The sequence below is a fragment of the Atractosteus spatula genome, chromosome 7 (genome assembly GCF_055471065.1).
Source record: "Atractosteus spatula isolate fAtrSpa1 chromosome 7, fAtrSpa1.hap1, whole genome shotgun sequence".
NCBI lineage: Eukaryota > Metazoa > Chordata > Actinopteri > Semionotiformes > Lepisosteidae > Atractosteus > Atractosteus spatula.
In genome coordinates this window covers 18,913,449-18,926,020 of record NC_142712.1, presented here as the reverse complement: position 1 = coordinate 18,926,020, position 12,572 = coordinate 18,913,449, and the positions used below count along the sequence as shown (strand labels likewise).

The window sequence follows — 12,572 nt, the reverse complement described above, 5'->3', positions numbered from 1 at the left end:
TTGCTCAAAAGTAATTTGACCGTATGAAATGCATAATATAAACCTAGAAACATATACGTGAGTAGTACTTAAGCACTGTAGTATCGGTGTTAAGACATACCTCTCAAATACTGTAAATCAAGTTAAAAATATCTCAAGACAGATTCTGGTCATAATGAAACCATGTTTCGTGTATGTTTTCTTTAAAGTACCGAGACCAGCCATATACTGTATGTTTATGTTCCAAAATTAATATCGTTTATGGCCTTCACACGCGTTGCAGTATGCTCCTATTCTTTTTATGCTCAGCTACTAAGATTTCCCTTCAGTGGTAAAATTAGATATGAATATTCAATACTTAAACGGGCACAGTTAAGACATTAAATATACATATACATACTGTATACAGTACAGTTTGCATACGGTAATATGTTTATGTTCCTAAATCAATCTCTTTTATGAGCATGTGTAAGGCATGGTGAATCGATTCTCAAAAATTACTGTACTTTGCATGATTGGAAAAAAATGCGTGATTGCGAAATGCTGCGGTGTTACTTTTACAAAGACGGTCAATGAAAAAAAGAATGTGGACCAGGGCAATACTTTGAGTTTACAGCTTGTCCAAGGTCATTTATTATTAATACTATTATTAATATCTTCGTTAAAGACTTTGATGGCTACAGCTCAAACATGAGAGGTTGAGCTTTATTAGCTCCACCTTGCGGAAATTCCGGATACTATTATTTTGCTAGCGGTATTTACCGGTAACTTGCGGTATTTACCGGTAACTTGCGGTAGACTGCGTACAGCATACCGGAAAATAATGCGGTATCGCCCGCGCATTTTGAATGGCTGCATCTGTAATTACCCATTTAGTGGAGGCAGGTGGCTCTGACAGCTGGCCTGATCAAGTTCTCACGGCACCAAGAACTGTTTGACTCTGTGTGTGAGTGCGTCTGGTTGTCATGGATGTAACACTTGCATTGCAGGAGTATAATAATCCAATGCTTAATCAATGATCTGCAGATCTAGGCCTCTTTATTCTCTCAAAGATAAAACTTGAAATAATAATAGGCTTATCATTTGCAGCACCACAAATGTGGAATTTACTCCCTGAGAGACACTGTGTCTCTCAATATTCTTAAGTCTTGTTTAAAGTCCTATCTCTTTGCTAAAATCTTAATGTATTATTTAGTTTAATTCTTCATTTTACGGGGTCATATTGCTTAAGGTTTCTTTGTTTTTTTTTCTGCACATGTTCTATCATACAGCACTTTGCGTTTCTTGAAAGGCACAAAAATAAAATTATTATTTTATTTGCACCTGCACATTTTGGAATTGTTTTTTTAAGACTCAGCATTTTAAGACTTGACTTAAAAACAGCCTATTTGGAGAGAATGAAATAAAGATACCTGTATGTATTATTATTATTTAAGCTAAAGATCATTTATTAATAATGCAAGATGTACAGTAAGTACACCATGGTTAATCTTAGCTTTAGCTGCACCAAATAATTTATTTTAAATTCAATTAAAGTATTCAGTAAAATTGATAGAAATCTTTTTTTAAGTTTAGCTACAGTATGCGTCATACAGTATTTTACATGTTTCAAAACAATGCTGTAGGAAACTGATTGTGTAGAGCTGCAGTCAGGAGTTTTGCAAATGACAGGTGTGACCTTATCTTGGAATATCCAGTAATTTTAGTGGATGCAGAATTTGTCAAGGAGTTGTTGCAGTGACCGACTTTGTAAATTACTGGACAACACAAGACAAACAGCATGGTTTTATACTGGTATCGCAGACCGGTGTGGAAGGACTGCTGTCTTGGATACCAGCATACAGGAAAGTCTCAGTGAGATGGTGTGTACTACGATACCATATTCAGGGTGAAAAGTCAAATCAGAACTTAGGGGAAATAACAATGTTTACCCGACACAAGTGCTTGGGTGAATTTTAATACCCTTACTAACTGTTGTCACAGAGACTTTTATTTCTTTCTTTTTAAATTGTGTGACTGAAACCTGTAGCATCTGCTGAAGGAGTCTCACTTCAATTTAGTGTAAGATTTTATTTTGACATGGGTCACATTATTTGATTTCAATTTTAAAGCAAATCTTGCAGAGCATAGCAGTCAAGTTATATGTTCAGACAGCCTAGCTGCATAATATATTGGCCAAGGTCTGTATTTCTGTATATATAATCTGAAAAAATATCCAAGATAAGATCTTGCCATCCACTTTGCTCTACAAAGGGAAAAGAAGCTTTTAACCTGTTGCCAACTCCATTTCCTACTAAGGACAATGCAAACTAATGAATAACTCTAAGACTACAGTGTTAGATAGCAGCAGAATTCTGCTTTTCATTAACAATAGCAGAGACGGAATATAGATTCAGTATGTATTAATACTTTTGTGTGTGTGAAAGTCAGTCTTAATAGGTTGTGTAGTCACTAACCCAGGTCTGTACAATAGCAAATTTATTTTGCTTTCTTCTTACTATTACTTTGACTGCTGGAACATTCTTTCTGTTCTTGTTTCTTACTCATTAGTAATAGGCTACGTATGGTACAAATTGGTCAACAAGGGAAAACTGCACACTCCAACACTCTCCATAATTTATTTTCAAACATAAAGAGTACAACCAAAAATACTGGTGTTTCTAAATCCCACAAAATTAATGTCCCTATATATATCATTTTCTCTGTATGTAAAGGGCTTAGCATAAAATTGCTATAACCATCACTTTTTCTAAAGGAATTATAATACAGAACAATGTCATAGTTTATTCAGTGTATTTTTTTTGGTTTCTGTGATTAATTTATCGTTCATCCGGAAGCTTTTGTGGAGCTTTATAGTAGCCTTCTGAGAACAAAAAAAAAATGCTAATGGAGAACAGGATTGAATATAGAGCCCATTACATTTTACTTTTAATTACATTACAGGTGACACCTCCTGTTTCTTACTGTTTTCCTCCAAGAAACATTAAGAACTGCTTCATCTGAAGTACCATGGCATTGATAAAAGAAAATCAGGTCTTAGTTATTTTTTATCTTTACTTTCATTTTATCATTGTACATTCTAACTAAAGACATTATAACTTAAAAATAGGTAATTGTAAGTAATTTGAAAACTAATTCTTTTAGGGGTATGTTTACACTCTTAAATTGCAGTGTATCACGATATTAAAGACATTACAGATAGTATGTATTGTATTGTTCAAATTACATTCAAATTGTTTTATTGAAACTAAGGGAAGTATGGTGAATCTCCTTTTGTAGTCTGATTTCTTCAGATAAATAGCGAAGGATAAGAGACGTCTAAGGAAAATCAGGATGCTGCTGTACTGTGTAAGTACTGTAGTGTTGGTGCACCAGTAGGTGGTGCTCAGGATGAGAGTTTCAAAACCAATGCTTCTGTACAGGGATATGAATCACTGCACAATAGGAGATGTATTCTGAACACATTAAATGTTAAACCAAATCCAAGCAAATGCAAGCAAAACCAAAAACCAAGCACTATCCAAATACAAACATCTGCTGTTGCTGTCTAGAAAATGTAACTTCTCTCCGCTTTTCAGCAGGGAATTAGCCTTTGCTTGTTCATTAGCATACATTGTGGATATGTCATGAAACTTGAGTCTACCACAATGAACAAGAAAGCAAGAGACAGTGCATAGAGTGTAATCATCTGACTAAACCAGTGAAAGGCGAGACATTGAAATATGAGTATTTTGTGGGAAAAGTCATGATGATCTTTTCAATTCAATGGTAATGAAGCTGCAAAAGGAATACATACTGTCATGATTGTGACAGCCTAAAAAAAATTACTGCAGGAATATGAGGTAAGAGAGATACCTTCATACAGCAGTTCCCATCAAAAAAGCATACCAATTGAGACTGAGAGCATGCTCAGTTGTGTACAGAGCCCAACGATCACACCTCACCTGTTTTAATGTTGTTTTTTTTTCCCAACTACGTACGTACCATGTGCCATTTTGACATGTCAGCCTCTTTGACTTTTGCTGGTAACCAGAAATATCTCTTGACCGTACATTCCTTAAAAACCTCAACATTTCAACAACAAAGAGCAGAAAAATGGCAGCAGCATGGAGTAGCGAGGGCTCTGGACTTTGAATTAGACCATGGGGTGCTGCTGTTGTTGGCACTTCCTTCAGGTTGCTCCACTAAATGTAACAGTAGGTCTCCAGGTTGTTAATGAGAATTTCTTCTCACTTGGCTTACCTGAGAAAATACTGAAATCAAAATAAACACAGTATGAATTCTAATATAATTTGCACTCTTTATTTGCAGATGGCTGGAATAATTTCTCACACCCTTACACCCAGCGTGAATATGGGAAGTGGGACCTCTACATCCCCCCTAAGGAAGACGGATCTTCACCTATCCCTCATGGATCCAAGCTAAAGGTACCTTATTTTTTTATGTTATTATTTCCTGCTATTATTTCCGGACACTTCTGCCATTGATTTATTTTATTTTTTTGTTTAATCTGATTTTTGTGCATGAGAACACCATAGCAGCACAGTGCAATTCCCTTGCTTTCATTTGTCTGGTGGAATTTTGAAGGCAGGGTAACTGTAAAATTGTATTATTTGTAATACCTTCATATTTGTAAAAAAGCATAAAGCCGTGTTGCAAAAAAAAATCTGTACAGTGGTTAACTTACGCAGTAAGTCTCTTAGTGTACACATATAAAACAGAATAGCCTGAGGTAATTTTTTTCACTTTTTATGAGAGTTCAACTTGGGTTTTTTTTTACCAAACATAACCAATTTGAACACCTTGAAATAAGATACAAAACCGGCTATTTGTGAGGCTGTGATATATTCTATATATCTAACAAAGTAATTATTTTAGTCCTTATCCTTTTTGTTTACTTCAAGTATATTCTAGTGGTCTGCATTAGTTAGTGGTTTTACTACAATCAGTTTTCATCAGTGCAGTAAAGTCTCCATCTTAACTGAGCTCTTGTTGTCTGCTGTTGCTTTTGATAAAAATAACTTTTTATATTTTAAATGTGAAATATTTCAAGATACTGTAATAACATAATGTTTATTAACAGTGTTTCTCACTGAGTAAGCTATAATTTTTTTATAGCTCCAAATATACATTTTTATACAGTATGTGTATATAGTACATGCATTATGCAGTGGGTCCATTTATTTAAGATGAATTGCTTTTTAAAATTAATCTTTAAAGCTGAAGTGTCCAATATTTTTACACATTATGTAAGAGCAAATTATTTTCATACCAATGTGTGTGGTTGTAACTGTTAAAGTATTTTTTTCATATATTCCAAGATGGTACCTCTCATTCAGGAATATCATTATGGCACCTTTGTCTTGCAACACACCCAGCTCCTGGAAAGACAAGAGCTATTGGTGCTCAGTGTTTTGTAAAAAGGCAAAATAAGTATACAGTATATACAGTATGTGGAGACCATACTTACTAGTGAACAGTTTTACTAACATATGGGGATGTACTATATAGTTCTATGTCTTTCTTGGAATGTTGTGCAGATGAGATAACAGTTTTTTAGTAGGTGGTTTTCAACTTAAACTGTAACCTTTGCTCTGAAAAAAAAAACTTTCCCTTTGTGTGCTTCATCATTTGCCTGAAAAATCAAGGTTCTGTTATTAACTTCTTAAGCATCACCTCTGAAAGTCTGTCATTTTTGTTGAAAGTCTAAAAGTCTTTCCTTATTACATTTTTTTCAACCCCTGTTTCTAATATTTAAGACATTACTACAAAATCCATGCATTTTATAAGGTATCTGTACTTTACAGTTGGCAAAACCAAAACACTGGCATTGCTTCCATGTGTTTATACAATATAGGAATACTGACGTAAAGTTCAAACCTGCACATGAGAAATCTCACACAACAAAGCATTCAGTGCTGGGTTGCCTGAGGTACAATCTGTCACAGTATGTGCCTCATTGAAAATAGTTAGAAGTGGATCTGGTTCTTTAGAAAGTTTCAAAGTAGAGGTGACATTGGTTAGATCCCAGCAGTGCACCATACTAGTGGAAAGAATATAAAGAGGAATGTGTACCAGTATATCAGTACACAAAAGTGTAATTATTTTATTTTGAATGAATGGATGTAGAAAGCCAGTGAAGAGGATGTCAACATGTATTTATTTTATTTGAAATCACCAATTATTAAGACTTATCTCTTTGCCGACTACTCCTATACCAGTCAGGTGGAACAAGACACATGGACATGGTCTTCCAACACACTTAACTACAAAGCCATTCATCATTTAACGTGTTGCAGTCTCCACAGGACTCGACAGGACAATCAGTGCTAACTGCAGAATTGACACATCTCTCACTGGTATCACTGCAAGGCTTCAGGGGCATGGTAATTCACATGATACTGTTACGCAGAAAGTCAAGAGATCTGGACAATTTTTTCCAACTCTACTGTGGTGGTTCTTAGTCTATTAGAGACATGAATCAGGCTTAGACCTAGCAACTTCTAGATCATAAAGCTCAGCCTATACTCTGACTTTATGGGTTTAGCCACTCGGGAATCTGCACGGATGTCCCTAGCTAATACAGGGGGTTCCTATTATAAGTCTCAAATATACATTTCACAGAACTAACATTATCAAGATATTTGGGGTGCAATACAACTGAATCATTGTAGTTTTGGGGATATGAAGAAAAAAATCTTCATACTTGAGTGCATTACTTAGGACTTGGTGACGTCTATTTAGAAAAAAGTCTGGTATGTTTCATTTTGTGTAGCTAGGGGCAAACGTAAGCAACATCAACTTGTATCATATTTCATTTTGTATCCATTCTAAGCATATGCCAAATGGTAGTGCAGGTGCTGAATGTAAGAAGAAATACAGCGGGATTAATAATCAAGCAATCTTGTCAACTCCTCAAGTTAAGGTCACAGGGTTATCTTGATGGAAAGTCTTTTATTTTCTCTTATGCCATTTTAAAGTTTATGACAGAACACTGCACAGAATTACATACTGTAGCAGTTAACAATACAACAGCAGTTGACTACTGTATGTGGGCATGGGGGAGAGGGAAAAAAAAACTTGTTGGGAGAAACACCTGTGGGGATCCCAGGGCCAGGCTCCAAGCAATGATACGATGGTGCAATAATCATAATGGATCATGAGAAGTTTCTGCGAAGTCCAGGACAATTAACCTGCCCTCCTTGGTCTGTCGTCATGGTTATCTAAGTAACCGACATTGCCTGGGTGTACCTGGGTGTCCAGGTTCTAAAGTCACAGCCTGCCAGTACATATGTGCTCAGCCTCAGATCCCAGCTCCAGGTTCAGTCCAGGCAATGGGAAATGTCTGACTAGTGATATCTGCAGTTATGTCTATCTGTAGCACATGTTAGGACATGATAAACCATTGTTTTACAAAATATGTAGGCCTATATTCTTTGCAACCATATTTCTGAAAATAGGCTTTTACCTGTAGATTTTAACAGTTACAGTAGCACATCTGTTCAGTTCTATACCCCATACACTGCACAGAAAAACATTGTTAAATATGAAAAATCCTGTTATATTCTATACTAGAATTCTTGCATATTATACTGTAAATCAGCACCTGAAATCTAAAGATCCAATTTATATATTGTAATATGAGGTTGTCCCCTTGTGCTTTTTATAATTACTGAATTATTATCAGCTCTGAAATAAAGATTTGTAAAACTTGATGTAGTGCTTACAATATTTCACATGTATATATTTTTAAATTATATATTATATATATTAATTAATTCAGGTGGGTAGCTGCATCAGCATGCGTAGGCTGCAGAGGAACAAGTGATAGGTTGATTCCATGCTGAAAAGAGAAGAAAGAAAACAACATTTCGGCCGTGGAGCCTACTTCAGAAACACAGGGCAGTAAGCAAAGGTAATGTAGCAGGAGATCAAAAGGTGGGAGAAAGGAGGAGCGGGAGGTGGGAGCAGGGGACAGACAGAGTGGCCAATCAGGTAGTGTGAAGTCAGAATAGGTGAAGAGAGGTGTGAAATGAAACCTACAATGCGTAGAGAGAATTTAGAAGAAAATTAGCCTGTCGTTGAGAGAAGGGGAAAGTAGCTATCTTAGCTGCAGAATAATTTTAGTTTCTGTAGTCTTTCTGATGTAGGAGATAGGAAAACCATCTTTGAGAACACAAACGGAGAGATTAGTATGATCATGGCCGTCAGAGGTGAAATGAGAACCAATAGGCTTGGAGAAATCTTTAATCTTCACAGCCCTAACATGTTCTCTGAAGCGGTCTTCTGGTCTCCTTCCTGTTTTCCCAATGTAGATGGCTGGGCATTTAATGCAAGAGATACAGTAAAGAAGGTTGCTGGAGGTACAACATGTCATTTGTGTGATCCAGAATTGTCCCGAGGTTCCTTGAATGAGTGTGGTGTGAGATATGTACTTGCAGGTGATACAGCGAACTCTGTTGCAGGGGAAAGTGCCTGGTGTGGATGATTGCTGAGGGGGGTCAAGGGAACTGTGAACAAGAAGGTTATGCAGATTAGGTGGTCAGCGATATGAGATGATGGGGCGGTCAGAAAAGAGGGCCCCAATGGAGGGATCATCCTTTAGGATGGAAAAGTTGTCATTAATAGTCCTGGGGATAGAAAGTGTGTTGGTGTGGTAGGGAAGCAACAAAGGAATGCAGTTGTTACAGGGGGAGTTCCTGCTCGAGTTGCTGGTCCAAGGGGTGTTTTTGGCTCAGGCAAGGGCCCTGTCAATAACACTGCCAGGGTATCCTCTGTTGATTAAAAAAAGAGTACATTTTGAGGGCTTGGTTCTGGAAATAGATGCATCACTGCAGAGTCGATGTGTAAAAAAAGGGAGAGAGTTTTTAATGTGTTTGGGGTGAAATGAGCTATACAGGACATAATTGTGTGAATCAGCGGGTTTGTAATAAACTGAAGTAGAGAGTCTGGGGGTAGTTAATGGAGAACTTGATGTCTAGAAACGGAAGAGTAGTGGAAGATATGTTAACTGTATTTTTGAGGGATGGGTGGAAGTTGGTGGTGGTGCAGAAAGTGCTCAAGCTGGTCTTTAGAGCATGTGGCTAGGATCACACCTTTCCCTTTCTCTTAGCGACAGACTAATTTTCTTCTAAATTCTCTCTATTCATTGTAGGTTTCATTTCACACCTCTCTTCACGTATCCCGGCTTCACACTACCTGATTGGCCACTGTCTGTTCCCTGCTCCCTCCTCCCGCTCCTCATCTCTCCTAGCCTTTGTTCTCCTATGCTACATTACCTTTGTTTACTGCCCTGTCTTTCTCACACCTGAAGAAGGCTCCACTGCCGAAACGTTGTGTTTTCTTTCTTCTCTTTTCAGCATGGAATAAGCCTATTCCTTATTAATTTAGTTTGTGGATTAGAGGATGCGTTAGTGGATTTTCAATGAGTCTTTTTAATGCTGTGTATCTATACATTTGGAGGTTCAAATATTAGCTTTGTGTGGTATTTTGCATTTGCTTTATACATAAAAAACAATTTGTATTATAGGACAATAATGTAAAAAAATTAAATCCTAGGCTGTTACCATGATATAAAAAGGTCAATTAAAGTGAGAATTGTTGGAAAACTGGATCTTGTGAAAGCACTGGAATCAAGCCAATAAAAACCTCAAGCTAAATCCCAGGTGTTTTAAAGTACTAATTACCATAGTTATTACTGCTGGACCAATATATTACTTTTTAATTGTGAACTTCATTGCCTGTTAAAGTTGGTAAATTGCCTGTTAGTCGCTACATTCACACTTGCAGCACTTACCTGACACCTGAAGTGACCACACTAAGATGGTATAATTGTGTAGAATATACATGTTGCCGAGCTTGTGCTCGGATGGTTTGTCAAATAAGCTTTTCACGTTATTTAATATAAAACCAAACAAGTACAGTGGGTGTCAGTTACACATGCAGTAACGAGGCACAGCAGACTGTACAAGGCAAACAAACAGATACATTATGAATGATTTTTAAAATTCTGTTCCCCTGATTATGAAATACTGAAGGCAGTTTTTCTTTATATTGTAAATTTCATTTAATAGGAAGTGAAAATTTGTTAAAGGAGATTTTGTTCAGTCTCTTATTTGGCTTAATAAGGATTTGTCTTAATAAGGATGGGAAAATGACTGTTTTTTTTTCCAAACATGTTGAAGATTGAGATATAACTCACTATACTAACAAAAAGAAAACAATGATAGGTTGATTTTATTGTTTTTTTAAATAAAAGGTCATCATCAAAGTCCAATAGTTATGCAATAAACAGTAGTTATCCCATTTAGAATCTGCCTCATCCTTTCACCAAGATTTGGTGCTAACAGAAATTATTATTTCTTAATATACATTAATATACAGTATTATATTTCTTTTAAAGGGAAATTAATTTTAGGATCAGTACTTAACAGGTTTTAAAGGGTTAATGACTACCATGTATACAAGTACAGTATAAATACACAAGTTGTTTGGAGTTGCAGTATATAATGTCTTAAGGGTTTTGCCAGAACTGAAATATGCAAGAAGAGCAAGTGTATCTTCTACAGTCATTTTAATTCATGTGAGTGCATGCCATAGGAAGTGATGCCTTCTGTACCTGCTGGTATACAATGTGTCATTTAGTGAGGAGCTTGATTGTAGCTTTTAAAACAGCTGAGCATCTTAATAAATCCTTTATAATTGTGATCTGTAACAAGATACCTATTGGAAGAAATAGGGTATAACAATACAAGTAATACAATAATGATGTGAAATGATTAATAATTTAAGCTTTTTTTCCAAATCATTTGACTTTTAAAACTGTTCTCTTTGTCTGGATCAATGTGTGCTATTGACCTGTACAGCTACTAGTAACACCCTCTCTGGAATTTGTCTTTGATCACAGAGTTAATTTCTGAGGACTTGGCATATATATAGAAAAGGCTTCTTATTTAGTTATGTGCAGCACAGCAGAAGTAATGAAAGAAAATCCTCAGACAGACTATATTTGATTTACTCTGACAGACTTTGGAGGCTTTTATGTCTGAATTTATAAACCCATATTGTTGTGATTATTTTATTGAGCCTTCTGAAGCATCTAATATGAAGGCAACCTATGCAACAAATCCATTTTAATACCATAAAGTCAGCAAGGGACTTATTTTTATATTCAGTACTAGCACCCCTTAGAGGATAAAATCTGAACTCCAATCACAAGCCTTAGTGCACTCTGATTCCCTGTGCTTTATCTTTTACTGCTACACTAACACAGTGTTCACTACCCTGTGCAAGAAAGATGTAGATGCAGATTTTTTAAAAACTTTTTTCTGTTTTTGTCAGTTTCTGGAGACAGGTGCCACCCAAGAATAACTGAAAATGAGTTACTTTTTGGATACCACTTATTTTCAGAAGTACAAGGACATGTTCAAAAGCTGTTCTTTTGTTCTAAAGTAAAACATTTTTTATTTTTATGGATTGTACTTCACAAACGTTTTAATAAAGTTAGTGTTGTGTGTGTTTTGTCCAGATGAAGGCATGTTATTGCTGAAAATTTGACAAGTGTTCATTTTTGCATTAGAAAGAGAATGTGCCTGTCATTGTTTTTTTTTTACTGGATAGCACATCGATAATCTTAGGAGATTTGGAGATCTGTTTTAGATGTAGATTTCAATACTTTGATATACTATAACTGGACTGCATTTTACGATGTTTTATTTTTCATCATTTTCTAACAAGGGACTTGTTCTCTGTAATAAAACAAAGCAGTGGATCTGGAAACTATGCTTTGTTAGACAATGAGTTGTGTGAAGACCTACACACCTGTTTAAATGACTGTTGGACTGATGTACTGAGAGCAAAGTAATTTCTATGAGTGTATACTGTATGTGTTTGTGTCTGTGCCAATTCTTCCTAGAAGCCAGTCAACCTACTGTTGGACAGTGAGAGGAAAACAAAGAAACCCACACAAACACAGGGAGAACATACTGTACTCCACACAAATAGCTAGGAGTTGAATCCAGGGCCCGGTGCTACAAGGCAGCAATAGTAACCACTCTGCCACTGTGTCACCGATTTTACAACTATATACTGTATATTTTACAGATGATTAAACTGTGCTCCAATTTCATCGTGTTCTGTAGATACAGACTTTTGCGAAGCTTCTAATTCCAGTAATATGCTACAAAACAAAGCTGCTTTGAACTGTGAATATGAATCGCACATTGTTTTTTTTTGTCATGGCCTGTGATTACATGGAGTATGATTTAAAAAAATACTATACACCCATTTTTATTATGATATATGTATATATGTCATACAAATGATCTGCTGTACTATAGTCACATCTAGAAGTCTGTACTGTAGATGACTCTAGTGCCGGGCTGTCCATTTTTTGCCCTAGAGGGCCAGTGTGCCTGTAGGTGTTTATTCCAATTCAGATCTTAATGAGCTGAATCAGCTAGTTATGGGCTTAATTGGACCTACTTAACAGCTTATCTGTGCTCTTCAGGTGCTGTTGCTTTAAAGAAAATAAAGATAAAACCTGCAGACACACTGGCCCACTAGGACCCTAATTGAACAACCCTTCTTTAGTG

General features: G+C 36.2%; 1 protein-coding gene across 1 annotated transcript in view; it reads left to right on the top strand.

Moving 5' to 3' along the window:
* LOC148830688 (1,4-alpha-glucan-branching enzyme-like) overlaps nt 1–12,572 on the top strand; it is a 371,399-nt gene that overhangs the window by 64,901 nt on the left and 293,926 nt on the right. Inside the window, exon 3 of the mRNA XM_088922045.1 lies at nt 4,291–4,406. Within this exon, the coding sequence (XP_088778171.1) occupies nt 4,291–4,406 (116 nt within the window). The remainder of the gene's footprint in view (nt 1–4,290; nt 4,407–12,572) is intronic.